Source organism: Plectropomus leopardus, chromosome 7 (assembly GCF_008729295.1).
Source record: "Plectropomus leopardus isolate mb chromosome 7, YSFRI_Pleo_2.0, whole genome shotgun sequence".
Classification (NCBI taxonomy): domain Eukaryota; kingdom Metazoa; phylum Chordata; class Actinopteri; order Perciformes; family Serranidae; genus Plectropomus; species Plectropomus leopardus.
This window is the reverse complement of record NC_056469.1, coordinates 6,658,694-6,686,060: the sequence shown is the minus strand read 5'-3', so window position 1 is coordinate 6,686,060 and position 27,367 is coordinate 6,658,694. Positions and strand designations below refer to the sequence as shown.

Sequence of the window (27,367 nt, the reverse complement as noted above, 5' to 3'; positions counted from 1 at the left end):
TAGTTAGAACTTCTGCATGCACTGTAAACATCCGCACAAATGAAAGGATATTGTACATAAGGGGGGCTGTATAACAGGGAGACTCAACTTGCTTTGCATGGGGGCCACTAAATGACAGGAGGTCAGGGGCCAGTCGCAGCAGCCTCATACATGTTTCTTGGATTTAAGGAAGTTTCTAGGATTTTAGGATGTGTCTCTAATTTTAGGACGTGCCTATCAAGGATTTTAGGACATTTCTATGATTTTAGGACATTTCACAGATTTTAGGACATTTCACAGATTTTACGATGTTTCTTATTTTTTGGGAGGTTTAGCACGTTTCAAGGTTTTTTACGAGGTTACGAGGACATTTCTAGGATTTGCAACGTTTTGAGGACTTCAAGAAATTTCTGATTTTAGGAGGTTTTTAGGATTTTAGAGTAATTCTGGGATATGAGGACATTTCTAGGTTTGTAGAATGTTTCTGGGATTTGAGGATTTTAGGATTTTTGTAGGACTAAAGGACATTAAAGAATAAGCTCAGACCTCTGTTGGGGATCCTCCACTGACACTTTTTTTATAAACAAGATCTATTTTTGTTGTTTAATGAACTTTGGCACATTGTGTATAAAAAAAAGTACAAAAACAATTCCCAGTGTGAATCCTTTTTTTTTCTTGTGAATTAGAAAATGGTTTGGGGGCCACCAGGCACCCTATCATGCGCCAGATTTGGCTTGTGGGCCATAAGTTGAGTGCTGTATAATGACCAATCAGCCACAAACAAGCAGAGTAATTTGCAGACATTTACAACATAACACCATAATGAATGCTAGTTTACTAATTGGTTTCAAAGTATTTTAATCATCTTTAAAATATAGAAAACAGTTAATACATCAAGCTTGCTACCTTAAGTAGAACAAGCATAATTTCCGTGCAATGAGGCTCATGTTGTTGGATGAGCACAGAGGGAATTCTTTCATTTTCCCTCTTTGGTCACACTAAAGCTTAATTAGAGATTGGAGGACTTCTCTGAGAAAATAGGCCCCTTTATAAGTAGATTCAGCTTAACGGTCTGCACTGCAACAAAGTATATCTGTCAACCTATGAGGCTGGGGGAGGAAGCTAGTCTGCTCCCTCTGAGGATGTTATGGATGATTTGATGACCGCTCTGGGCAGCTGTACAACAACACAGTATATCACGCAGCTACAAGGCCCTGTGGGGTGGCACCGGGCCAGTCTGAGACCCGTCTAAACACACTGTCCAAGTGCCAAGTGTACCAGCAGGGCCTCGTGCAAGGTCAGAGAGGAGCAGAGGGCCAAATAAAATCCCCCAACTGCAAGTCCATCAAGAGGCTCATACATCAGCCTCACAGCTGCTGACAGAAATGGCTGTTAAAATGACACAAGATGGTATTTTACATGTACGTGTACTGTAGTTGGTTGCATACAGTGGTGGAATGTAACTAAGTACATTTGCTCAAGTTCTGTATTTAAACACGGATCTGAGGCACTTGTACTTTACTTGAGTCTGTTGTTTTCATGCCACTTTATAGGTGTACTTTTACTCTACCACATTCCAGCAAGAAATATTGTACATTTCAGCTTTAATTAATAACTACTTTACAGATTAAGATTTTTGCCTAGAAAGCATAAGATACGTTTATAAGATATGTTTTGTCATAAATTAAACCACCCGTCTGAATAAATTACATGAAAATGTTCTTATTTATTCATATATTTTGAATAATATAAACTATTAGGTCTGTTACAAGTACAAGTCGAACACTGAAAGCATTACTCCCGTAATACTGAGTATCTATCTATATGCTATTTTTTTTTGTATTGAGTACTTTCACTTTTAACACTTTAAGTATTTAGTATATAGTAGTATATAGTATATTTATACATGCTTACTTTTACTTAAGGAACATTTTTAATGTAGGACTTTTACTTGTAACAGAGCATTTTTATATTGTGGCATTACTACTTGTACTTAAGAAATGGATCAGAATACTTTTCGAACACTGGTTGCATAAGACCCGTCTTACTGGTTTACATGCTGCAGGCTGTTTTACAGTCATGAAAGTAACGATCAAAATCTGGAATGAAATGAAATTAATGAATGCCCAAAGATTCACGGATTCCAGATTGTCATATGTGACGATTTGCTGTTTTTCTCTGTTTCATTTTGCTGTATACTATAAGGAGAGGATCCCTCTTTACTTAATTGTTAAAAAAAGTAAGCATTATTCTTATAAAACAAATTTAAATATTTGTAGGTTTCTGCAAACTACATGATTGTGACTGCATTTTGATTATGATTGCTGCTGCTCCTCATCTGCACTTTGACTTTTTCCAAAGGACACTATGCACTACCTGATATAACCAGCAGATGGAGCACATTCAGTATTGAATCTGGCCCTGACTCATTGGTTCAAGCACTCCAACAGCTTTTTCAACCTCAGCCCACCTACCACAGACACCAGGTACTTCCCCCTGTCACATTACAGCTTGATTAGAAATGTTTCCCCCTTTAACTTTTTTTGATATGACAGAGTGAACAAATGCAAACCCCCATTTTGATCACTCCTCTAATTCACCTGAAACATTACAGGATTTCTTTACACCCTCGACTCCAGTCTCACAACTGCTCCGTCCCCAGATGAATAATGCATCACTGTCTTTTTCAGCTCAACACTCGACTCTACGGCCCAATTATTACACGCTGTTCTGGTCTGCTGCTTTTTCACTTTTCCCACATTCATTTACCCACCTCAAATGCCATCTCCTTCCATCCCACACTAGACGAGCAGCCACTTATATGTCACAGGTCCAGAGTTCTCGCCGTGCCCCCTCGAGTCACATATGAGCGCAGAAGTGTACTTTGGCTCCGAATGTCTCAATTTATTAGAATGTTATTATGGTGGGTGTCAGACGGATGTCATTCTCTCGGGTGTCATAAAGCCCCACACTTAATGGCTGTAAAATATCCTAGCAACAGTCTGGAAATGGGTGTTGGCTGAGCTGGGTTACATTTTTATGCAGTTAATTATGTATCTGGAAAGATTTATTTATTTATTTTTTTAAAGTTCATTATTCACTGCAATGATCTGAATTATGATAACCTTTAGAACTCTGCCTCCAATCAGCACTTGATCTGCAACTCATTATTCATTTCAAAATAAATGCAGGGCCTGTAGAAATAGCTATGTAGAGATTACAGAATCTAAAACCTTAAGAAACATAATATACAGGGACATGCTCAGAAATTTTTCATGGGGTGGACAGATAGAGTCCCTTCAATATGGGATAAAAATAGCATACTGGCATCTTTGGTTTCTTATTTCACGGTTAATTTAACCAGTGTTGGGAAGGTTACTTTTGAAATGTAATAGATTACAGTTACTAGTTACCCTATAAAAAAGTAATAAGTAATGTTACCATTTTAATTACTTCATCAAAGTAATGTCATTACATTTGATTACTTCTTAATTACTTTTCAGACAAATGATTTAAACTAGACTATTAAGCTGAAAAATGTCTTGATATGGGCTCTGCCAAAATAAGGCATTCCTGCACAGTGAAAAGGTGCAGAGCATCAGAATAGTTTTTTAGCTCTACAAAGAATTTTAATGTAATCACCATTATTTTAATATTAACAATTTATGAACAGTTTTTTTTTCTCAGTAACATGAACTAATTACAATTGCTTTTTTTGTTTTTTGTTATTTAATTAATGCAACTTGTTACATTTATCTATTTGCTCTCCAACACTGAATATCACTAATTATCTGATGTGCAAAGACAATTACTGGAACAGTGAACATTTTCAGTTCCAAAAAACAATTGTGTTTCAATGTATTATGTTTATATGCATACTTGGCTATTCATTGTTCTTCAAATAGGCTGGTTGTTCTTTTCCTTTAAAAAGCAAATATAAGCTTTAATATGAAGGTATTGAAGGTAGGGTATATTGACTGTAAGGAACAAAACATTTACTGGAAATAGGCCTACTCAAGTTTGGGAGAAAATTGTGGGTACTTATTAAACATTTTCATTTATAAATCTTGAGGAATAGAATTTAAGGGACCCCTTTGAAAGTGACCATGCCAGCTGTTTCCCTGCCAATATTTAGCTAAACTTTGGAGTGTTATATAACCCCCTTTCCTTACAAGTTATGCCAAAATGGTAAGTACCAACAGATGACTTAGTTTGTTTAGTTTCAGAGGACATCACTACCTTCACATCAGCTTAGACAATGCAGCACAGTTTCTTGCACACAGTATGGTTGGGCCATGCCCCCCGTCCCCCTTTGAAGGCCCCACTGCATGTGTATTTTTAAACTTAACTGCCCAGTATAAATGTTGCCTTCCATATATATTCAGGCCTATCTGTTAAAGGAAATTTTGAAATTTTAGAAAGAAAACCTTTACTATTTGGGATTCACTGAAAAAGGTATGTCATATAAACTGAGATCCTCTGCAAAAATAAAAGCTATGTGTGCTTTAGTAGTTTCACTAAGTCGGTGTTTGCTAAACCAAAATATTGTCGGTTTTTGGTTCCTCGGAGTTTAATGAAATATGGGCAGAGTATTTGACATATGTATGCATTTGTCAGCAGTGTAAATATAGGCCAGTGGGGCAGTGGGCCGCTGCACACGTAGTCAGTCTGTTGCCAAACAGCGTTGCACAACCTGACTCCACTAGGGGCAAAAAGTTTGCTCTCGTTGGCGTATTTCGATGAGTTCCTGTTTTGGAATGTGTAAAGTGTCGGAAGCTTTTCGCACCGCAAGTTTGAGCCCGTGGCTTCTTGTTGAAACTGCGTTTTGCACCATGACAGCGGGCTTTCTCACACTTTGAAAGCTTTGTTGTTAGCCAAACTAGCTTAGTTGTAACCGTAGCGTTATGGACTTCTTATATTCTATTTCGAGCAGCAGCGCTGTCAGAGTTGTCAGGGACGCAATCTCTCAGAGACTATGGTCTGGACCCGGAGAGGAGACTGTCGAAATTCAAAAACATCATGCTGAGACAACTCACGACCGTAACACCGACCACTCCAAAACAGGTTAGTCGACTATTCAGTTCCGTGACAGCACAGTTAGCTTGTTTGAAGACTACAGGGGAGCTCTCCAGAGAAACCAGACCTGCAAAGCATGCTCTCCCTCAGAGCCTACTGCCAAAGTACCTTTAAAAACCGTTCAATTTACAATGTCCTCTTTCTTTTGATACTTTTCCTAGATGGTAGAACGAATGTTAAAATGTAGACACAAAATTTGAGTGTCACTCTTATATTCGGCATTTTTTTTTTTTACATGAAGTTTTGCTTATTTTTATGTACTTTACACTTTTGGTTTAGTTATTTCCGCACTCATGTCACAAACACGCCGTTTTAAGTGCCCTCTACCAGTTCATACAAAAGTTGAGTTTATTGAAACTCAGCTTTGTTTTTTTAAATCATCGTGAATTCACCCGAATAATAATAATAAGCTTAACCCGAAATTAGCATATGGCAGCATTCGAATTAGACCTCAAACGTTTTAGATTATATTTTGAACGAAGTTTGCAACTAACACACCTGCTGTTGCTGTAGCTTGCAGCCTTGTCACCTGAGCTTTTGATCAGAACTTGTAGCCTACATTACTTAAAATTAAGATTCACTCATTTTTCTTTAAAACATGCAGAAAGCAGAATACTGGGACACAGATACGTGATGTAACACTTGTTGATGTACACATGTTGAGAAAGACTTCCTGGATTGTGAGTTCATAGGAATGAGCCACCCCCCACATACTACTTTCCTTCCTGATATTGTCTTTCTCAATATATTGGCCAAGTACACACTGTCCATGGTTGCACTCTGCCTGTCCAGTTTGTTGTGAGGACACACTGCCTGTAACAACTGAGGCATCCCAAATATTTCAGATCAGCAGGCAGTGCATGCTAAACCATCCAGTCAGTGAGTGAACAAGCATGTCCTCAAGGCATTTCACATCAGGGAGTATCTCCATGTTAATGAAGATTGGATTTTTTTTCCCCCTTTCTGCTTTGCCTCTCACACATAATTTATTATGAAACCCATCATCAGTGCCTTCTCTGACTTTGAATTAAAAGCTGAGAACTGTGGCACTATTGAAATGAAATGCAGAAATGGATCTGAGCTCTCGGCCACACGATCCGTGGAAATATCACACAGAAGGCTTTGCACTATTAGTTAGCATTAATTGGTTGTTCTGAAAACAGAAAGTTGCAAAGTGAGGGCACGCTGCTCTGGTTTAATGTACAGGGGTTTGCAGCTCATGCAGAGTCATCAGGCTCCAGAGCTCTGTGGCAGGCAGGTTAATTGTTCGATCTAATTAGGACAAAGATTAATCAGATGCATGCTCTGCTGCTCTTGAAACGCCACGGATGGCAGTTGGGTTCATTAGCAGTCCCTGTGCCTCTCTCTTCAAGCACCAGAGTGGACCGCGGGGGCGGCGTGTGTCTGCAGGCTACCACCCTGCTCAGGGGGAAGAATGAGACTAACTAGACGTGTAGTCAGGTAGTGAAAGTAAGAGGACGACTTTAGAGACGAGGAAGTAATTGAAGTCTGGGTGGGCACTGCACTGTTTGACAACACTGATGAAGGGCCCAGTGGACTGTCCACTCTATCCCGTAAGCCACAGACTTTGACATCACCTTTGTGATTATTGTTCAGTAAACATGAGAGTAAATGTCTGAGCTCCAAATGATGCGTTAGGAATGGGACAGCACATAACTGGGGGCAGAGGCAGCTTGGTGGCTAGGAAAATGTGAGGTTCAGTTGTTTAATAAAACAGAAGCTCTGTTGCTTAGTCTGAATAAAAGTCTGTGTATATTACTAGTAATATATTTGCCAGAGAAAATCAAAGAGACCATTCACGTGTGACGTCCAAGATTTGAACTGGAAAAGGGCTTGTGATCTCCTCTCATATAGGACCACATACTAACACATGACTGAGGCTCCACTGTCGAGGTGACACCTGAGCCAGCTCATCCGCTGAATTGAGACTGGGAAATTTTGGTCAGGGCTGCTGATGATATTTTCATTATCATTTAATCTGAAAGTTCAGAATCAGGTTTATTTGTCACTTCCTTACTATACACGCGGCATGCATGGGTGCGATATACCGTTCTCCACAGATCAGTGTGAGGTCAAAAATATAAAAAAACATTTAAAGACACGTAGACATATTTTAAAAGAAATAAAAAAGAACATATAAAATTGTTTTCACTTTCAATCAATGAATCATTTGGCCTAGAAAATAGCAGAACATGTTTCACAATTTTCTAAGAAACACAAGATAACATCTTCGCATTGCTCTTTTTGTCAGATCAAAGTTTAAAATCGAAAGATATTCAGATAAAACGAGATCAGATGAAGAAGAGGGGCAAATCTTGAACAGTCACAGAGCGGAAACTGGGTAATGTTAGGTGATTTTTGCTTTATCACAAAGTGAAACAGTTGTTAAAATTGTTCCACATTTTCTGTCGCTGACTTGTTTCAGCATTAATGTGTTTGAAAGTTCCAATATCTGTCAAGTGGGAGTTTGACCAGTGACCATAGATCATTTTGTTGCATAAATGTTGTTTGATTCAAATAGATGAAAGCCCAAACAGGATCTTTCCCTCATATAAAGAGGTGTTTGCTTGTGAACTTCTGGTTTCTGGCATGTTCAGTGGCTTTTTGAAAGGAGCTCTATATGACATCCATGAATCCAGCATTTAACTGTAACTGTTTATCCTATTTAAGGTCAATGGGGGGCTGGGGCTATCCCAGCTGACATTGGGCAAGACGAGGGGCACATCTTGGACAGGTCCCCAGACTATCACAGGGTTTGTATGACAGTCAGAGTAGTTCTGCCCCTTGAAAGCTGGAGATTCTAGTCATCAGCTTGAGACCCCTCAGTTGACTGAGATTGCTTCAAGTTGAGCAGTTTTTTTCTTTATTGTTTGATTGTTGTATTTTCATATTTTTGCTAGTCAATGTGCTGTGCAGTGTACTTCTGGGGATGTTTGGTCCCCTGATTTTGAATTAGTGCTTGTGATTTTCACGCTACTCTTTTGTACAAGCAGTTGCGGACATGCAGACAGTGTCACGGAGGGAGAGAGAGACTGCACCTTAAATTAAAGAATTAGTGATTTTACAGCTGAGATCAACTTAATACTATACAGTCTCTGACTTTTGTTTTGTATGGAGTGTCGGCAAAAATGTTGTGCATTTGTGAGCTGTTGTTAGCGCTGTTAGCATGTTCACTATATATTACATGAATGCCGCTGTCGCACTTAACGTCCTGCTGAGCCCTGTTTAAATGTTAAAACTTCTTACGGAAAGAAAAACCTGATCTGATTTGACTGTTAAACTTTTGAGTCAGGTACAGCCCAGATTCAGATTCATGAATACAGAAGTAAACAGCTATTTGCTATATAGTGGAGTAATGGCATCCTAAACAGGGGATAAGGTCACTCTCTCTGTTTGTGTTGTAATCCGAGCTTCTCTGTTTTTTATTGTGGTAGATGGTCTGGCTACGGGCCAATATATCAGGCCAATAAAGTATTGGCTGATAATAGAAATTTTTCTTATCAATGAATTATTCTGGTAATGATATTAGAGCTGATAACACAAAGGCAAATTGCTTTCATTGACTTAACAAGACCAGCATCTTCACACATGGACATACTGTAGGTGGTGGCAGTACACCTGTGACGTTGGTTTGTGAGCCACCAACAAACACAGAGAAGAAGACAAAGCACAAGTGCTTCATGCATGCTGCCTAGACAGTCAAACATGTTGCAGGTATGGACGTCTTTCACAGTTACAGAGGAAGGCAATCTCCACACCAGATCAGCAAACTTCCTGCTATGGTTATACAGGCTACACCCAGCGCTGAAGGACTGTCTCTGGGGCTGCTGTCCTCTCAATAAATGGTCAGTGTTTGCACTGTTAGCTGCTAGCTGCAGGCTTGGCCACCTCCATGTTGAGAGCCGTGTGCAGACAGCCTCTGAATCATAGCTGCGCTCTGAATATCGTACAGAGCTCCTTTAATGGTCATCTCCACTTGTAGCATTAGAACTCAGAAACTGTAGTTAATTACCCCAAGCAGGATGCTTTTAAGTTTGCATAAATTGCCTGAAAAGCCTGTGAGGGACCTTTCAAGCCCTGTCTGATTTTCACAGTGGGACAGCTCTGAGCTGTTGCAGGTTGGAATGCGTGTCAATGAGTTCACGAGATGGTCAGTGGGAATGAGAAGTTGCTGCTGGTAGAAAAAGAAGAGTAAAGATGCAGTTTTGCCCTCCTCAGCTACATGACAAGGCCACCAGGCCACCCCTGCAACTTGATGGCTTTCGACACTCAGAATTGTATTTTGATGGCTCTATAGCATCTTCTATCCTTTTACCACACAGCTATCTGAGGTATTGGTTTAACTGGCAGTAGTGACTGAGATGAATTGCCATGCAAAGACTGACTGCAAAATCCTGCAGGCTTACCTGGTAAGAGGCAAAAGTATAGACACAATAGAGAGATTTAAAAAGTCCCTTTAGAAACACAACAGCAGGATTTAAGGTTTCTACCGTAGACACAGTTGCCACACCTGCAGGCACTGAAGCGCAGTTACAGCACTGCATGCTCCCGCAGATCATCCTGTCTCAGCTGTAATCAGCATCTTATGACTCTCTCCTGAATGTTCTGAGAGATGACACTGGGTGAACAACAGTCGCAGTCGTGTGTGTGTGTGTGTGTGTGTTTCTCGTCTGATTTTATCACTAAAGTCTGTGAAGAAACTAGAAAGACAAGATATTCTGGAAAGTAGTATTTAAATGTGATATTTGATTGGAAAAAATCTAAGCAGTGGCGGAAGACTTGCAGGCAAACAAAGTCCACATTACTCATGGTTTTATAAAATAATCCCAGCTATTTTCCAAAAGTGCACTTTAATATCGGTTTCTCCTTTCATTCTTTTCTTTTTTCTTTTTTCTTTTTAGCTATATCTTTCCACATCGTATATATTGATCAAAAAAGTGCACAGTCATAGTCACAGTTCTGTGCAGGGTCTAAATATTGATCAGTATATTATGGATCAGATTTCTCAGGTGCTTTAGCACAATGATTCCCAACCTTTTTGGCATGTGACTTCAGTAGTTGCATATTTGTGTAAAACAAAAAAGACTTAAAGAGGCAAAACTCCAGATAAAAAATCCAGTTAAAGCAAAGATGTACAGGAGCTTCTAAAAATTAAAAAATAATGTTGAAGTTTTTCTGCTCTCCCATCGTGGTAATTGTCTAATGATCCCACTTTTAGGGATCCTGACCTACAGATTTAGAGCCACTTGGAACTCAAGGGCTAGATTAACATAATAAGCAAATGTGGCCAAAATCTTTTTGCTCTCATGTGACACAGATCTGTTTTTTTTCAGAGGTGAGGAAAATAGTGATACAACATAGTATTGTGATATTTTGCGTGGGAATACTATATCGATACACTAATGCCAAGTATCAATTAGCACCAGTACCACGCATCAACAGAGACTGTTCCTCTGTAAAACCCTCTGTCAAGACCCAGTATGAGTCCCTACGTGATACGAGGTGCGCATGTGCAGACAGGTTGGCCATTTTTGACAGCTAGCTATGGCTACACCAGTTGGACAAACCACATAGTTACCATTGCGATACCAGGCGCACATACGCAAAAAGTCCACAACGTTAGCTACATAACCCTCCGAGATGAAATTACTCACCAGCAGAGTAATCCCTTCATCTCTCAGTTTTTCCGCAACTGGACTTGGAAATGTTTTAGCTTCCGAGTAAGGTTTAGGTTGGTGGTAAAAATGAAAGTAGCTGATTTTTATTGCTTGTAGATGTCTTCACTAATAGAGTAAATCTTCTGTGGATGCACATAAATTGATCTCTACATATACATGCTGTGGATGAGCGTAAATTGGTGCACACGCGAGTCACATCCATGGTTGAAATTCGGACCATGACATGTAAGTTAGATTGTGATATGTGGTCTGTTCAAGTGGTTAGCCGTAGCTAGCTGTTAAAGATGGGCGACCTTTCTGCAGATGCGCACCTAGTATCACAGAGACTCGCATCGCATCTTGACGCCCTCTACATCATGGGCCCACCATCCTGACTTCTGCACCCACACCTATTGCTCCACAGATCTTCCAGCTCGAGCTGCTGATAGAGCTGTGGCTTATACATTCAATCTTCTTCTCACCTTCATGCCAATGTTTCGATGGCTCATAACTCTGAAACCTTAGTAGTCCCAAAATGTTCCATTTCACACCAGTGTGTTGTCTAGTAACCAAACGAAGGTCTGATTATGGTTTTCTACAAAATAATTATACATGCAGAGAGTGCTGTCAGAGAAACAGCTTTCTGAACAAAGAGCAGTCCCATTTTTAACATATGACCTCCAAAGCAAATCATGTGGTAGATGAGCACACCACTATGTCATTATTTTTTTCCCTAAATGCCCGTTTCACAAATGTGATGTTTTTTGTTATTGTTCCATGTGTGTGACGGTATTGGTTGCTTGTGAGACATTTCAGGGCAGAGATTTGTTCTCAGTGATGTCAGATGCAGGTCACTGCAAACAGAATTGTGGACAGTCCTGGTAGAAAGATAAGATCTGCAGAAATAATTGGAATAAGCATTAAGCCCTGTAATGTGAACATAGCCAAGGAAATATATGGGCAATGGATGCCATTGAACTGGACCCGGAGAAACATTGCCTTTTAGCTCACTGCTCTTGTGTATTGATGTGTTAGGACCTTGAATATACACATTTTGTCAAATTTAAAAGCACCTCTGATCCAGCAAGAGCTAAACTCTGGACAAAATATTACAGGGAAGTGTCCATGTTATCACATAAACAGATTGTGTGCCCATATATTAATAGCAGATGATTCACCAGTGCTGCTGTACAAGAGCAACTTTGTCCTCCCCCTGACATTAAACTCTATGCATCTCTAACTTCTCTCTGTCCCCCTGGGTGTTCACTTATTTGTCACTGTTCACGTTCACCCGAAGGCTGACACATACTCTGCCGCAATTATCGGGATGATTCAGAAAGTGCAATCTGCTGATGCTCTCAGCACTGTAATAGGTGATTTTAATCACCTTAATTTCCAAAAAGTCCTTGAGCAGTTTGCATCAGTGTGTCACTCGCCCTGCATGCCATTATGAGGCCCTCCTGGGATCTGTTACGGCTGTGTCATGGGAACATAAGTGGCAGGAGTCCCACTGGAATCATCGGACCGCAGCGCTCCAAAACACTTAGAAGTGCGTGCAGAGTTTGAACTAACAAAGCTTCCCTGACTTTTCAAGGATGCTTTGTTCACACAAACTGGTGTGTGTTTCAAGAGTCAACAATATCAATGACCATACTGAAACTGTATCTTTCTCCAAGGAGTTTGTCACCAAAATCATGACAGTCTGTCCCTCTAACAGGATGAAGCATCTCCTGAAATTAGAAAGGAGTTGAGTTTTAGAAGTCAAATCTAGGGATGCACAGAATTGGGCTTTAGTTGTTATCCGATATGCCAGTAATTTTTAACTTATTTTAGCCGATTGCCAATGCAGATACCAATATATGGGCGTTTGTTTACCTAATTGCAGACAACATATAGTCTCACCTTTACTGAAATTAACATTTTATTCCTACTCTTATCATGATGGCCCATTAGTGGCAGAAGCAGACATAAAACACAATTCTTTTAAGAATGTGCACATTAACTGGGCAAAACAAGAAAAGCTACTTCAATGTAGGTTACATGTTAAACATGCAATATTTATTTTTATGTGACAAATTATAAACAAAACTGTAAAATTCATCCCATTTTAACAGCCTTGGATGGTTCTAACCCTGAAATAATCCTGATAATAGCCAAAACCAGGGCAAATTTGATGAAATTTCAATTAAGTAAAGTGTCATCATATTGCCCTTTTGATAATGGCAGAAATATCATTTCAGACTAATGCCAATAGTTCATTTTAAAGCTGTTATCTGCCATTACCTATGGCATGCTGATATTATTGTGCAACCCTAGTCAAATCCAGACAAAAATAGAGACAGAGAGCCTGAGCTTGGTAGCAACATATCCCCATCACAGGGCAATAGGCCTGAAGTGATTTAAATTAGACATGGCCAATAAGCTGAGTAGCGCTATACATGTTGTGATTGCCATTCCATCATCAGTAAAAGATATTTTCAATAGCAGATGTGTCAAAGAGGCCAGATGATGAGCACAAAATGCTGAGCACAGCTGACGTTCAAGGGAAGGTAATTAAGACTTTATCAGAGTAATTCAGTTGCATCTTTTGCGTTTTCATCACCTTGGCTGAAAAGAGAACCCAGCCTCTGGAAACACACAGCCCTCATATTCACACCTGTGGTGGTAATATCCCCACTGAACACATCACAGCAATAAAACTACAGGCTTAAGAAGAGCACGGGTATGAGCTGGAGTTTCTAAAGGGATGTTTTGAAGCCTGGATTTGGGTTTATCACTTGCAAACTTCCTGCCTATAGACTTTTTAAGCCAAAGGACTCTGCTAAGGGTGACTCTGTTTATCATGGCAGGGAAAGCAGCTCTTACTTTCGTTGATTCAGGCTGGGAAGATTTCGCTTGCTTTTTTAAGTTAATCATCGGGGAGTCGATGTGAAACGACATTTGATGAAGTTTACAGATGATTGTGTCACTCTCTAGCAGGAGTTAAGGGAACACCCATGGATGTTATTTTTTATGGTGAAATATTAACCCTCTAAGCCAAGAGTTTGTGGTTGTGACACAAGACACAACTAAGAAGACTAGTTAATAAATCATTGGTTTTTACTACTCTAGCCTTCTCACATTAAGTTAATAAACAATACAACATGGCCTGTCTTTGTCAAATAGCCATATAAAGTGTTTGCAAGGCATAACTAAGCTCAATTTAGTCTGAGATGAATGTTTGAGGACAATTAGGGACATTCTCTATTTTCTCTGTCAACTGACTTTTCTGTATATCCTCTGGGCACAAGAGGAGAAGGCCTCAGTCCTATCAGAGGAGCTAATTTGACCACACTGTAAAACTAATTAGATAGATAGATAGATATACTTTATTGATCTCAAAACTGAGAAATTTTAAACTAGTTAAAGTGACAGTTCACCAAAAAAATCAAAGCACCTAGTTTTCCTCTTAACTGTAGTGTTATTTATCAATCTAGATTGTTTTGTGTGAGTTGCAGGCTATTGGAGACATCAGTCATTGAGATGTCTCCCTTCTCTCCAATATAAAAGAACTAGAGGGCACTTGGCTTGTGGTGCTCAAAGCGCCCAAAAAATATGTTTGAAACTTGACAGCAATGTCTATTTCCAGAAATCATGACTCGGTTACTCAAAATAATTTGCAGACCTTGTTGTGAGCAGTTCCATGTAAGAACTTGTCCTGGGTGGTATTGCGGTGTATCAGGATCTCTAGACATCCCAACAGTATAACTTTTAATACAGTAAAACTACAGATGCTCTTCTTTCTGTTAGACCCGTTGTATGTTTTGCACAGCACGTGCCACCAGAGATCAATTTCCAGTCTATACTGATGGAACAGGCCACCGAGCTGACAGACATGGCAACTCAGAGTGGTGGGGATAACATTACAGGAATGTAAACAGTCGGACAACAGCAGGATCACTAATTCTGTCATATACCCCCATGAAATTCCAGAGAGATATAAAGGTATGAAAAATAGATACTTCCCAAACCCTAATAGGAACTGTTTTCCTTACCGAACTACACTTGCCAGCTGTATCATGGTGCAGAAGGAAACGTTCATCTACTTGTGGACAAAAGGCTCGTGCTCATGATAGATTGAGATGTAAACAATGGCGACCTTATCAACTAAACTGTTAAGTGCAGTAGATACACCCTGCTTTCTGTATGTTGGCATGGTGGCTGTGACTCTGGAGGCAGACAAGGTCGTCCACTAATCGGAAGATCAGTAGTCCGATCCTCGGCTCCTCCAGTTTGCATGTTGAGGTATCCTTGAGCAAGATATCAGTGTGTGAGTGTGCATGTGTTCAACTGAGGAGAATGTGGCACCTTGTACGGTAGCTTTGGCTATCAGTGTGTGAATGTGGGTGGGAAATGGTGAATGTGGCATACACTGCAAAAGTGCTTCAAGTGGTTGGAAGACTAGAAAGGCGCTATACAAATGCAAGGCCATTTTCCATTTAGTATGCATGAGTACAAGGTGAGGTTTTGTACAGGAAGCATGGTGATTTGTAGGTAAAATAAGATAACCACATAGAAATAAAAGTGTGTTTTAACCAGTTTCTAGTATGTACAATAGATTTGAGATATTGGTTCCTAATTGAGTATTTATGCTAAAAGTTAGTTACAAATTGTTTGAACGGCTTTAAAGACCAACATTTAAAAAATCTACTCTCACAAAACACTCTAGAAACATAAGGCTATTAGTGTATTTGCAGTTGCTGCAGTAAGAGAAATCTGAGCACATTGTGGTCAATAAAGGGCTGCACCATTTGGTCAACGACTGCAACAAACTTGTGCCAAAATGTCAGTCAGCTTACTCGCCCTTAGTGAGGTCATCCTTCCTTATCTGTAAATGTTTGACAAAGAACTCCTAACTGGTTTGTTTTTTCGTTTAACATGGTCTAGGGAAAGGAAACTTGGAAGAGAAAATTCTGTTTTGAACCTCAGCTGAGTTATTATTCTCTTGTACCACCTGTCCTTCTAAGCTTGCTGTATCGTAAAGGATAAACATTTTGCACTGAAACAGTTTGTAAGCTGAGTTTTGTTTTATTGCTAAAGAGAGAGATGGTTCATCAAGTTGTCAAGTCCCTTCCCCTTGTGTGTGATAGTTAGTCATGCAGATGGATTTGAGGAGACGTCGTCTTGTTTTTTTCCTCTTGATCTCAGCAGATCTGTCTGGGTAAATGGAAAGCAAGCTGTAGGTGTAGGTGATACAGGCAGTGTTTTTTTATATGCCATTACAGACTGTGGTTAGATAGGAGGTGCACTTTGAGGAGCATTTTACATTACTCACCCTGCTTATTGCCTTTATTTAATGCAGCAGTCGGAGATGTTGTCAGACTTCTTAGGCAAGTTTAAGTAACAATACTGCAATATAAAAGTACTAAATTACAATTAAAAGCCCTGCAAAATTGCACTTTTGGTATAATCAGTAAAAGGTCCTTAAGTATTAAAAGAATATGTTCCTTTAATGCAAAAAAATGAGTATTTTCACAGTATTTGAGATTATTATTAGAGATGCTTCAAAGCAATGTGATACTCCTGTTCACATTGTCCTGTTAGTATACATAAGCCAGAGTGCATAAAACAGCATCAAAATAGAGGGTTTTTTTCCTTTTTTTTTAAGTGCCAGTGGAGAATCCTCCACACCTCTAGCTAAGCCCCTAATGTCCAAAAATCCAAGAAATGTTTTGAAATTCTAGAAACATCTGAAAACTGTAGAAATGTCCTAAAAACCTAGAAACATCCTAAAATCTGAGAAGGTGCTAAAATCCTCGAAATGTTCTGAAATCCTAGAAAGGTCCTGACATCCTAGAAATGTCCTGAATCCTAGAAAATTCCTAAATTATGAAAAATGTCCTAAAATACAAAAAAAACGCTGAAGATCCTATAAACTAAAATCTAATCCTACAAAGTCAAATTCCTAGAAACATATTAAAGTCCTAGAAATGTCCTAAAATCCTAAAAACACATATGGGGCTGCTGGGACTAGCCCCTGGCCTCTTGTAATTTTGCAAAACTGGCAGCAAACCTAAGCAAAGCGAGTTAAGTCTCACTGCCGTAATGGAGTGGTATGGTATTGCCTTCATGTGCTTTTGTGCTTCTGTTACATCTTCCATAACTGCATGTATTATTATCCCTTAATTGGCACATGATGCCAGATAGCCACTGATAAAAAAAATACATAGTTACTTACTCACTGATTTAATGCTGCTGTTATTATTCAGAGTGTACATAATATGACAGTTACCTCTGGGTTTAACAGTGTATTATACCTTGTACACGCATTTGACCGTACTGTATTCAAATCTTGCCTCCTGAGCTGGACCTTTTTCTTTTGGCTCAATAAGAAGATCTGATAATGCAGAGTTTGTGTTTCTCCCTAGCTGAGCTCATCACTTCTCCTGCTATTGATTGGTGCTGCAACCTGAGAGGTTAGTGTTGCTGCCGAGATGCAGAGTGCCAGGGCTCCAAAGGGCGACGCGAACCGATAAAAATGCGCCTTTGCATCACAAAGTTTGGGCAACACAAGTGTGCTCATACCAACTGTGCTCCATTTCCTACCATCTGCTTCCTTCCATGAGATTTCTCTCGAGGCGATCCAAAGATTATTTAATTAATTAAGGGTGATTATATAATAATAGTGAATGGACATTGGTCATTAATGGCCTTTTGCACATCATCAGTTGAGTCACAATGTTGCTTTACTCTGATGGTTAAGATGAATCACAGAGTTGTTGTGGAAGCAAGTGTACATTATGTATATGTATCATCACTATCGATCTGGGCGATGCAGAGTTAGACTTCAGTGAGACCATTCATCATGTCCCCTGTACCCCTCAAACACGTACTCACTCACACCCTCCCACCCCCGACTTTGACTTGCAGAGAAATATTGCTCAAAGTGCAATAACCTTAAAGCCAAAGGTTAGAGGAATCACAGTGTGATTAGCAAACCTGTAGTCTGAATGCATGTGACAGCGGAGAGAAGAAGGGGGAGGAGGAGGGGAGGAGGATGGGTGGGAGGTCTGGAGCTCAAATAGGACCTCCTGTTTTCAGCTGCATGAACTGGGGATCAAAGAGCTTTCACTGTGTATTAGTGAGGAACTAACTGTGCACGATATTGTTTCATCATTGAGGTGTCTGTGTCAGCATGCAGATTTATATTTGTGTCGGGCAGGAGCCCACAATTGTCCAATCTGTCATAATCATAATATTATATATTTGATATCTACGTATGTGGAATGTCATAAAATTCTGTTAAAGTCAATGACCATATTCAGAAACCCAAGGTAGGACTGGGTAACAATTGAAATGTTACATGCTAGAGCCAATTTGATGCAGGGTTATTGAACTTATAAAAAACAATGTTTTTATACCTTATTTTGAGATATATAAACACATTTTTGTACAAAATCCCTATTTTCTCTTAAACCATGCTAGAGATTACTTCTAAGGATGGCAAGGTCAACAGTCTAGACTGAAATGTTTCAACTAGAGATTAAACAGTAACGAATTCGAATTAAACCAAATTTATTACAGTTATTAGTATTCCCACGGTGTTGTTGAAGTTTGTTGAAAATGTCCAAAAAGTCCTAATACACACTCTAAAATTGGCAGCAATTTTTGTTTATATGAACATTAAAGTGATAACACAGCCAACACCTAATGTAAACATATGAAAACCTTATTAAATGTGCATTAACATTAATGATAGCCTGTCTTTGAAATGCTTGCCTGAGTGTCTGTGTCAGTGTAGATGAGGACAGCGGGTTTGCCTGCTGCACGCCCACACTGTAAACAAGAGAATAGCAAAACAAACCCATGTTGCATGCTGCGCCCCCCTGCCTGCGTCTGGGAGACTGTTGCTAACTTCGGTTGACGCTGGACAATATTTACAGCAAGTTTTACAAAGTGTGGTAATCTAACACTTTTATAATGATCACTTAAATTTGAAACAGTAATATTAACCATCAGGAATTTTATGCTTTCTCATAACAGCAGTAACAATTTCATCCCAAAACAACTATTTAATAGCTGACTTTTTTGTTTTTTAGTGAAAATCACATCAACTATTGGATCCGTCATGCCCCTGTCAGGAGGAATTGTAATAACTTTGGTGATATGCTGATTTATAATCTAGCACAATCATCGGGCCATTAACCCAGCATATTTAGGTGGTGATCCTGGTGCTAAATATCACCATGTTATAATGAGACATTAGGATTTAGCTTAAAGCATCACCAGGGACAGCCTGACAGAGCTGATAGTGTGGCTGTAAGCTTGTTTCATTAAACCAAAGGAGACAAAGTTGTCAAATGTTGAATGGTTTCAGCAGAGGCAAGCACTATCCCAAAACTGGCCAAGTTTCTGTTTCAAAGTATATGTATATTTAATGTAAATTTTAAGTATGTACATTTCACCAAAGTTTATGAATCTGAGCAGACATTAAATGGCAACTTCTGGATGCTTTGCAGTTTTTCAGACTTGCTGCTATGGACATATTTCATTTACCAAAACAGTATTGATGTTTGATACCCCACCCTAGCCCAAGGTTACATGATAATATTACTGACCTTTTTTTATCCACAAAGGTATTGACTTAACCATATTATTTAGCAATAAAAGCAAGTTTTCACATTTGTGAAGCATGAAACAGGAATATTTGGCATTGTTGGTTAATAAATTACTTTAATCAGTTAGTATTTTCTGTCCAAAGGGCAATCATGTTTGTCAATTTGCTAATATACTTGTGAACACAATAACAACAACATAGTCACTTGCACAGTGTCTGTACACTGCAGATTCAACCTTTAAAAACAGCTGTGACAACTTAAATTATTAAGATCGGCAGTCATATTTATAATACATTTTATGAAGGTAATTATCAATCAATCAGTTTATTTGTCACATTATTTGTTTTTCCTTTACTGCTTTTCTTGCATTGTAGGCTGCTGCCTTACAGTTGTTGATATCTCTAGACTGGCTGTGGATTTTGTGTTCATGGCATTCCTGATGATTCTGGTAATCATGATTTCTGGTTGTGAAATGATGTATTTGTAGTTTTGTGTGCAGTTCATTCTGTTTTACAAATAAGGCTAAATCCACCACAGACCCAGTGAATTCACTGATTTAGACTGGTGATCTGGAACGTGCTCCAGACTACGTTGTGGAGTGCAATCTGTAGGGTGGCCTCTGATTGGCCTGACCAATCTCTGACCTCTCACATCACTTGGGATTTGTCAAAGTTTGTTTACATATTTAGACCTCTGTAGCATAGCTGGTTAGGATTAATTAATCAGTTTGATTACACCGAGGCGGTTTAAGTGCTTCTCATTTTCATTCAGAACAATTTGATTTGGAGCGAGCTGAAGCGACGCGTTTATAATGCAGACAGGTTTACCACTCTCATTTTTTAATAACACCTTTTCCCTTTTAAGTCTGCACCAGGTTTGTCACTATGGAAACAGTCAACGCTGTCAGAATATTAATTGAAATGAGTGCGTGTTAGCATTAGCACACCTTGGCACAAACCAGTGTCTGGCTTTTAATGTTGAGAATGGGGAAAGAGAATCATCTGGCAGTGCAAAGAATGGAAGCCACATTACCAGCGACACAACGGGAGTGTGATTAGCCGACATGGGGAGAGTGTTAATGAGAGGACAGGGCAGATCCAGTGCCTCCTGTTTGAGCGTGGACACACACACACACACACACACACACACACACACACACACACACACACACAGAGACAAAATTGCAGTTCAGCAAAGTTTCCCATAAAAGCTGAGTGCTGTATAGGCCGGTCTGTGGAGGCTGGCGGTGTAATATAGAGCTGAGTGGTACTGAGAGTGTTGGCAAAGGGATGTTGCCTGTCACACTGTGTTCTCTGTGTTGAAGTTGACAGCTCCACTAGACCCATGTACTGTATATTCATTACAATGGAAAGACTACAGCTTATGCTAGCACTATAGCAGAGTTACACAGCAATAATGGCCTGTTTCTTGATACAGTGCTGCTGGCACTTTCCCTCTATTCACTGGTATTCATAAGTCTTCTGAGACAGTGGGACTGTTGATTAAGAAAGCTGACATTTGCTGTTGTTAGTATGATACATTGCCTTTATCATCCTGCAGTTTACAATAAGAGAAGTAATTAGAGGATCCATGAGTGTAATTACTTTCCTGCAGGTTGGAGACATTCAAAGTATTAGAAAGTCTTTAGAAAAACAGCCTGGCTTTATTGAATGTGATCTTGTTATTTAAGACTGGTGCAACTTTTGTCTGCCTTATCTATGCTGCCCCGCTGCTTTAGCACACATCCTTCAAATAAAATCACTCTCCCTTTTTTTCTTGAAGTAAGTCATTTAAAAACAAGGTCTTACTTGATAGTTAAATGTCTTGAATCAGTCTTTAAAAAGTCTTAAAAATGCTAATATATAGCAAGTAGGATTTTACAAATCATGTTTTAAATTGTAATATTTCAAAATATTTGTCCTATACTTGTGAATGCCATAGCTCAAGAACAACTTGATGAAATTTCTTCAAATCTGTCACAAAAGTCCAGTTAAACTCCAAGATGAACTAATTAGATTTTGGTGGTCATAAGTCAAAGGTCACTGTGACCTTGCGTTCCTCTCATTCTCGTGAACGTGGTATTTCAAGAAGGCCTTGAGGGAATTTGTTCAAATTTGGCAAAAACATCCACATGAACTTAAGGATAAACTGTAATTTGGGGGTTAAAGGTCGAGGCTTTGGTCATAACTAAAGAATTTATACACTAATTATGACAAAAAATTCACACAAATGTCTGATAGAGTAATAAGATTAAACAATGACACTTAAAATCCAAAAGGTCAAAAGTCAACTTCACTGTGAAATTATAATGTTTTGCAAAAACACTACTGGCCATTACTCAATGTCATATCTGAGGAACAGAAGGGGAGACATTTGGTTAGATATTAAACTGGTGACACTAATCTTGGGTGTCCATCTTGAAACTCTGCTGACTGTATAGATCTTCTGTGCTGCTGGGGGAAAGATGTTTGTTAAGCATTCACGTTTAAAAATACAAGTCCATAACCGGGGATAACGTGCACTGCAGCTACAGGCAGACGTAGGAGATGTGCAGATCACAGACCTACATATTGGTGCGGACTTTGCCAAAAATGCCAAACAGACCAAAAAGTGTGCTTTTTAACAACATAGGTTTTAACTGCTGTGAAAGAAGTAAAAAATAGCACTTCCTTTATGTCAGTCAAGCTGCAGTTCTACCTTCGACCACAGTGTGGGTTGCAATGGCAATGTTGCGCTTTCTGTGCTTTTACTCATTGACTCCACCGGCAGAAGAACAAGCAAGTCAAAGTTTTTCATGAAATGTGTTTTCTGCAAAAGGGGCGCTGGCACTTGGTGAATAAGACAAAGGGCTTTGTCATTTTGTATGTAAATGAAATGTGCAATTTCATATTGATTGGGCAACCTATTGAGGACAAAAATAGATACAGACCGTTTTTTTTTCCCATTTCAAAGTAGGATATAGCTTCATTGACGCAACATCTATATTTGAATCAGTGTCAACCCTCATGGCTACATAAGAGTATGGACAGACATGTATGTAAACTCAAACTTCACTGATTTGCAGAGGCATACAGTTTATCTGTTTTTATCTTCAGTTAGTTATTCTGAAATTAGACTTTAATTTCATTCCGAGTTGACTTGAAATAAGTCTTAAAAACATTCAATCTAACTTTCCTGTAGCTGTAGAAACCCTGAATAATCTAGCTGCATGTTACATATGTCATTAAATGAGGTCTGTGTTTGTCTGCAGCCAAACTAACATTCAAGAGGTGACTCTAACAGCATGTTCTCTGCAGCACCCACTCACAGGCCCTCCAGAGCCGGGCCCAGCCAGACTTTACACACACCGCCAGTGAACTTGGCCTCTTGGCTCTCTAAATCAAACTACATGAATATAACTTTGCTCGTGGTATATGATAACATACTGTAGCTTGGATACATAATAGATGACTTCCTTTTGCACATGAGAAAGAGGCTCGGCCTGTGAAACTCGCAGCTCCTCTTTGCTGTAATAAAATTGTCATGTCCATCGAACAACTTGGTGTTAAGATAACTGCAGCAGCAGCTCAGCTTTAAAGCCAGAGTTTGTCACTGTGTGATCATCAGCACTTTTTACTCCTGTTTTAGTTGAGTAAGCAGTCCACTGTGTGTACTGACTGATTACAGTATTCGGTCCCTCTTAACCCAACACTGTTGCCTACATGTCAGGTTAAAATCACTCACTGTATGTTTTTTTTTACTGTTACACAACAGTAAAACAGTTAGAAACTTAAGTTTTTATTATATAATGGCTTAAAGTAAGTGTAGCTGCATGATTTTGATCAATACCAAATGGGCCAACCGTTACCCCCTCAGGTGCAGAGATCGCTGGTTTTGAAGACCTTTCTCTGACCCTTACTTTGTCCTCCTCCCCACATCCTCATCCTGAACTTTCATCCACTCAGAATTGGAGGATGTTGCCACTAGCGCATGTGTCACAACACATTTTGAAAAGCAAATGGCAAAGCAATATTGTTTAATGTTGTGAAACAGCCTTATTATCTCTTTACCTGACACTCATATTGGATTTCTGATTTAACTAGCTACCAAGCCAATTCAGTTTTGAAATTGTGACCTTGTTGTTCCCTTCCATTATAGGCATCATAGGCCGTGCCAGAGGGCTGTTTGTGTTTTTCAATTTCTGTAATGCAGATAAATGTTAAAATCAAAAATTAATGTGCGTTAATGTCCAGAATCCTCACAACTGTGCTCCCTCATTCTATTAGACGAAATGTTACAGCCAAAGTACAGGGATAGTTTTATATACAATTAGCTGGACAAAAAAAAAGTAATGAGTACATTTTTGTATTAATTGATTTGATTGTATAGTTGATTAGAAAATTCAAAATTAAGCAAAAATTTCCCATGCTAGTTTTTAGAGCCTAGAGTGTCCTTAATTTGTCTCAACAACAAACATAAACAAATGTATCTTAAAATCTTAAATAGAGAAGAGCTAGATAGAGAGGAGCTACAAATCTCCATATTGTAAAGTGTGTTTTGTGGTGTGTTTCTAAGGATGACAAAGTTAACTGTAATACTCTGATATTTTTGCATTAGCCATCACTAACTTTTTGCCCTCACCTGTCCAATACAACATCGTGGGCAGTCCGCCTCATCAATGATAATTTTCTGTAAAAGTAATAATTTAGCACTGAGATTAACAATATGATGCAAATGTCCCCAAGCATGACCACAGAGTTAAATCAACAACTCTCTGATACAGCCTCAACATCCAAAGCTTCACAAAACAACAAGAGTTGTATGTGTTGCAGGCCTATTGCATTATATTTCACAGGTATTTCTGTTATTGTGTCCAACCTCAGTGTGCAACAAAGTGCCACTGACTCTATCCTGCCTCCCACCCTCACAAACTTTTGAGGAACATCTCCTGCTCTCTAACTAGTCCTGTGCAGCACCTGTTCAGCATGGCTGTGGTGCAGAGCTTCTTGCCTCGCCTACTGTTTAGGGGTTTTCTAAAAATAACATCTGGGGAGGGCTGTATAGCCAGCAGGCAGGGAAAACAAGGGAGCAGAGGGAAATTGGCTGCTTGTGTATTCTATCAGACCATGAGGGAATGTTAGTCAGATAGTTGTTGACTCTCCTATTCCCTGCCCGCTCCAGTTTGTCATGGCTGTGTACAAAGTGAGGGGAACTATATATTTAGCAGCCATGATTCATACTTAACAGATTGCGCTGGTACAGAACACAGCACGTCTTTAGAGGCAAATACAGAAGCATTTGCATTTAGTTGAAGACAATCATTCACATTCATTGCATTCTTTGGCAGCTGTTGGATTATTAAGTGTATGAATTCTCACAGGGTTAAATAGTTTCTGTCTTTTAATGGACATTGTTTTTTTTATGCAATTACACGTCAGTCACTGAGGACATCCATTAGTGGCAGCTTTGGAAGAAATGTGTGAGTTATTTCAGCTTTGTTCTTTCCAGTTTTTTTCACAGTGGTGGCCTTTCAGGAAATCTTCAGTGTACAACTGCATTGCACTTGTTGACTGAAGCATCCTTTTGAAGAGTCTTTCATCTTTGTTTTTACTGAATGCAAGTAAGGTCTGAGAGAGAAAAATATGAAGAGGGCTGCATGTTAATAATAGATTTATATCTTTTGAAAGACATTTTTTGATAATCGACTAATATTGTCCTTTGTCCTCGAGAAGCTTTATTTCAGAAATCTGTCACTCAGCAGGGGGTGTATCACAGTTTTCATGTCACAGACCCCCATGTAGAGGTGCAAGTCAACCTTACTACAGGACTTTGAAGTTAAATTTCAGCTGAGAAATAATGGATGTAGAGACCGTGACTCACTCATTGGTTTGTGGACTACTGTTTGAAGCCTCGAGTTTGGTATTTTGTAGGGGTAGGAGGAAATTAACCATACAGCATAGTATTGCAATAGTTTTGTGTGGCAATATCAAATTGTTACATGGATGCCAAAGTATCTATTTTTTATTATATAAAATAATAATATTACTAATACAAAATTAACTTTTGTTAATGTCCTAGAATAATAAAATCAGTTGCACTCTCAGTTAACTAGGTACATTTTTGCTGCAATAAAAATGGCTGTAAAAAGAGAAGAATAGACAAAAACTTTATCTTATTTCATCAAACATATTTTTATAGAATTTTCCTTTGGGGACAGAATTTGCAGTTGTACAAAGGTTATACATTACAATATGTCCCAACGTATTTTATTGCAAGCAAATAGCAAATAGCAACATGCCTAAAGTTGCAGTAATATTGTACCATATTGTACCATGAGTTGCAGTAATATTGTACCATGAGTCATGACTCGTGGTAATATTGTAACGTGGGGCCTCTGGTGATTCCCACCCCTTGCATTTTGGCCTATTCAGTCTGTCCAATGTGACATTATTTGATTGTCAACACTACCCAGCCAGGGTAGTGCATCAAAACACATTATTTGGATGAGAGGGTGGAGTTTACCATAATGCTAGCTGCTACCTTTTTTAACAGGGTGCATTTACAGGCCTTTTTTTTTTAGGCAACCAAAACATTAGAATTCCAGGGTGTTGATGTGGTTACATTACATAACTAACATTGTCCCTTTGGTAGTGACGTGCCAAGGGACTGCACCAACCTGTAACCACGCCTTTAATTATTTATAATTTTAAGCCTCAATAACATTTAAACAGATGAGTAATCAGGCTGTAAATATATTTATTTCTGCTGTAAAGTTGGGAATTTTATCATTTTGGTCTGAGGGGACTGATTCGCTCTTGGAGCCAGCCTTGAGTGGCAATTTGAGGAGGTGCAGTTTTTGGCACTTTCGCGTTGTCTTCATTTTTCAGCCTTAGAAGTTGCCGCTGGGTTGCCGTGAGTCAGTGCTGTGGGTTTTGACTCGGATACAGCCTTTGTCACGCATTTTTCTGTTAAGTTGCTGGAATCAGCATGACTTCTTGTGACTGTTTCCATCCCAGATTGGTGAGAGGCCGCCTTTGTTTTTCCTGACACACAGCAGCTCCTTTCAGTATCTGACCGAGTCACACACAGCTTCTCTCACAGCTGACCCAGTGTAGTTGTAATTTAGCCCATTAATGAGCCAAGTAAAATGTCTTTTATGGGAAACAACAACAGTAAAACAGCTTACACTGTGGCAACTGTTGTTTTACTTGGTTGAACAACAAATTAGATAACTAGCGACCTCGGCTCCCCTCTGTTAAAAATATTTCCACTGTGCTGCTCAGCAAAGATAACTGCGTTTACATTATCTAGATTGGCACTGGACAGGGCCCTTTTTTCGCACCTTTCCTGTGCAGCCTCTGTGTCTCCAGATTCTGCCATTTTGAGCATCATGCTGTCTCAATGCGTGACATGTAACGTGTTTCTGTTTCGGCGCTAAAACGAAGACTATATCAGGACAGGAAAAAACAAAGTTGAAACACTCTTTGTGTATTGATGGGAAAAACATATTTGACTGGAAATTGAAATTCCAATGCAACACTGGAAGGGGAGGATCATATGAAACAGACGGTGATTTGTGGACTTAAGAAGTAGCTTCCTTCTGTAGAAGCAGGGCTTATTTAGAGACAACAGATGCTCCTGGTTGCCTGTGGAGTGGGATGAAACCAAAGCCTTTTTTACTGAAGATGTCCCGGTGCTGAGCTCCTCTGTGTGTCTGGAGTGTGAATAAAATGCCAATTTCTTTAGCCTCCATTCATGGTGAGGTTTAATTTTAGACCAATCACTTGCTCACCATGTGCATACACCCCTGCAGCTGCTAATGCATATCTGTTATTCTGTTTCGGTCTCTGTCTGTCTCGCTCTTCGGAGCTCGCTGTCACTCTCTCCCACTCCTCTCATTCTGTATTATTTGGGAGTTGGCGGCATTTTAGCCCGAATTTAGTCATTACAGCCTTGTATCAGCATGCCAAGCTACGACAAAAGCAAAACATTGCACAAATCTTTGCAATCCCACCGCTAACAAAGCAGATCAACACCTCCGCTGTTTACAAACCGAGT

At 39.3% G+C, this 27,367-nt stretch overlaps 1 protein-coding gene across 4 annotated transcripts in view; it reads left to right on the top strand.

Moving 5' to 3' along the window:
- The window catches only part of oxr1a (oxidation resistance 1a), a 208,020-nt gene that overhangs the window by 109,473 nt on the left and 71,180 nt on the right, over positions 1 to 27,367 (top strand). Inside the window, exon 1 of one of the 4 annotated variants that reach the window (XM_042489231.1) lies at positions 4,735 to 5,043. The exons of the other annotated variants lie outside the window; for them this stretch is intronic. Within the exon in view, the coding sequence (XP_042345165.1) occupies positions 4,884 to 5,043 (160 nt within the window). The 5' untranslated portion in view covers positions 4,735 to 4,883. Of the gene's footprint in view, positions 1 to 4,734; positions 5,044 to 27,367 lie in introns of those variants that run through there. 4 annotated transcript variants of the gene reach the window in all.